The sequence below is a fragment of the Sinocyclocheilus grahami genome, unplaced genomic scaffold (genome assembly GCF_001515645.1).
Source record: "Sinocyclocheilus grahami isolate Dianchi unplaced genomic scaffold, SAMN03320097.WGS_v1.1 scaffold31796.1, whole genome shotgun sequence".
Classification (NCBI taxonomy): Eukaryota; Metazoa; Chordata; class Actinopteri; order Cypriniformes; family Cyprinidae; genus Sinocyclocheilus; species Sinocyclocheilus grahami.
The window spans coordinates 1-2,271 of NW_015521334.1; the positions used below are offsets into that span (position 1 = coordinate 1).

General features: G+C 34.6%; 1 protein-coding gene across 1 annotated transcript; it reads right to left on the minus strand.

Annotated features, from left to right (window-relative positions):
* Positions 1-6: 6 nt before the first annotated feature.
* LOC107580343 (ubiquitin-conjugating enzyme E2 H-like) lies at positions 7-1,731 on the minus strand (the record flags this gene model as incomplete). Its single annotated transcript, XM_016266061.1, has 2 exons — positions 7-383; positions 1,537-1,731. Coding segments are annotated over 2 exons (320 nt in total), but the record flags the coding sequence as incomplete, so codon positions are not given.
* Positions 1,732-2,271: the final 540 nt, after the last annotated feature.

Genomic DNA, 2,271 nt, shown 5'->3' on the forward strand with positions numbered 1-2,271 from the left:
GGGCGAAGGAGAGAGCGAGTTAGAGAGTAAAAGAGAAAAAAGGGGAAAAAAAACAACCACCAAGAAGTAGAGATAGAACACCTAGAGAGGGTGCCGTATTCATCATCAACGCTAGATATCCATAAAAATCCTGGTTTAGTAATAATAACGATTAAAAAAAAAATCACCTTGTTTAAATATGAATCTTTTATAGTCTGCTTCGCATGGTTAGGAAATAATATAGTCTCTGTGGTAAAGGGGAGAAACTGTCACCCTTAACTACAACTCCATGTCCTGAGCTTCGTCCTCTGAAAAGTCGGACATGGAGCTTTCTGAAGAGGAGTCGCCCGCTCCTTCCTCCTGCTCCTTCAGAGCCTCCTCTGTTGCATATTTCTGGATGTATTCTGAATAGAAACAGGAATAGAAAGAGATGGATGGGGAAAATATGTTAGACATAGAAAGCAAATATTTCACTACAAACAATGTATATAGGCAATTAACTTGATTCATTATGGTTAATTGTACGCTAAAACAGGGCAATATAAAAAAAACTAAAATAATGATGTTTATTACACTTTTGTATCACTAAATTAAGAAATATATATATAGGCCTACCTACGTTTACACTACCACTCAAAACTTTGGGGTTGGTAAGATTTAAATTTAGTACTTTAAATTTTTTTAACAAATGCTCACCAAGGCTGCATTTATTTGATCAAAAAAGAAAAAGAAAAACGGTAATACTGTGAAATATTTTTACAATTTAAAATTTGAAATGTAATTTATTTGTGTGGTGACAAATATTAATTTTTAGCAGCGATTACTCCAGTCTTGAGTGTCTCATGATCCTTCAGAAATCATTCTAATATGCTGATTTGGTGCTCAAGAAACATGCATTATTATTATCAATGTTGAAAACCGTTGTGCTGCTCAATACAGAAAAGCATTTATTTGAAATAGAGAACTTTATAAACATCTTTACTGTCACATTTGATTAATTTAATAAAAGTATTGATTTCTTAAAGAAAAACAAACTTACTGACTCATCTTTGCAATGCAAACAATTTGTTGAATCAGATAGAATGAGTCATAAGACAGGAAAGTGTCATGAAACTAACATTCATGCTTTTGCAAACAGTTGCCTAGTAAAAAGCACTGAAATGACAACATATCCAGCATGTTGCTTAAAAATACTATGAAATACATAAACTGTTATTTGGATTTTTTAATATTAAAAGTCTTAAATTTTGGCAGAAACTGAATTTAAATGTCATGACTGATATAACATTTACTTTATACTTTTCGTTGGATTGGAAGGTAAGGCTGGGGTCAAGCAGAGCAGCTTTCAGGAAATAACATAGATCATTTACATGTATAGAACATTTGCATACTGTGCACAGTATACATACTGCAAAAAGTATGCTGCTAGTATACTATTCCAAACATACCCTTAACACACATATTTTTTTTTTTAGAGCAGAAGACATCGTAAAACTGTAACGTGAAACATGGTGACAGATATAAACCCAGAGGCCAGATGGAGGTTCTTCAAATCACCTTTGATTTTCTGTTTGTAGTCCTCTGGCCGGTGTAGGTACATGGCTGCGGCGTCCCCATTCAGAGGGTCGATGGGGTTCGGGTAGGCCAGCAACTGTGGCAAAAACGACTCGAAGATATTGGTGAGATCTGAGAGGAGAGAGAAAGAGAGGAAGTAGCCTTTAATATAGGAGCAGAGCAAAAGTCTTATGAGCCCTACGTGCAGCACAAAATGGAGGATTTGTGTTGAGTGACATGATTATAGCCTAATCTCCCTTTCGGTGTGGGGGCTGTGGACATAGATCTCTCTCTTTCTCTCTCTGTCTTTCTCCTTTTCTCTCATAGCCAGTACTGTATGTTCTAGCTGTCACTCTATTACACAAACACAACCTGGTCAATGGCACAAAGCAGCCGAGTACATCTAAACCAAATACGAGAATGTAAAATCAGCCGGTCATTATCACAAAATAAATCCCTGATGATCAGGAGGCACATATTAAAATAAAATAAAAAATTTTTTATGGGTTTATTGTGTGGGGGGAAAAGACTACAGGGTGATACAAAAATAAAATACAAATAAAAAAAATATATATCCAACTTAAAAGAATTTAAACAACTTACAAATGTATTAACAACCAATACATTTATATACAACTATTCAAACACAAAACACAAACCAATCAGAATCAAGTATTTCCAAATATCATCATCAAATCTAGGCAGCAAACAAACTCAATTACACTACTGCATAAAAGA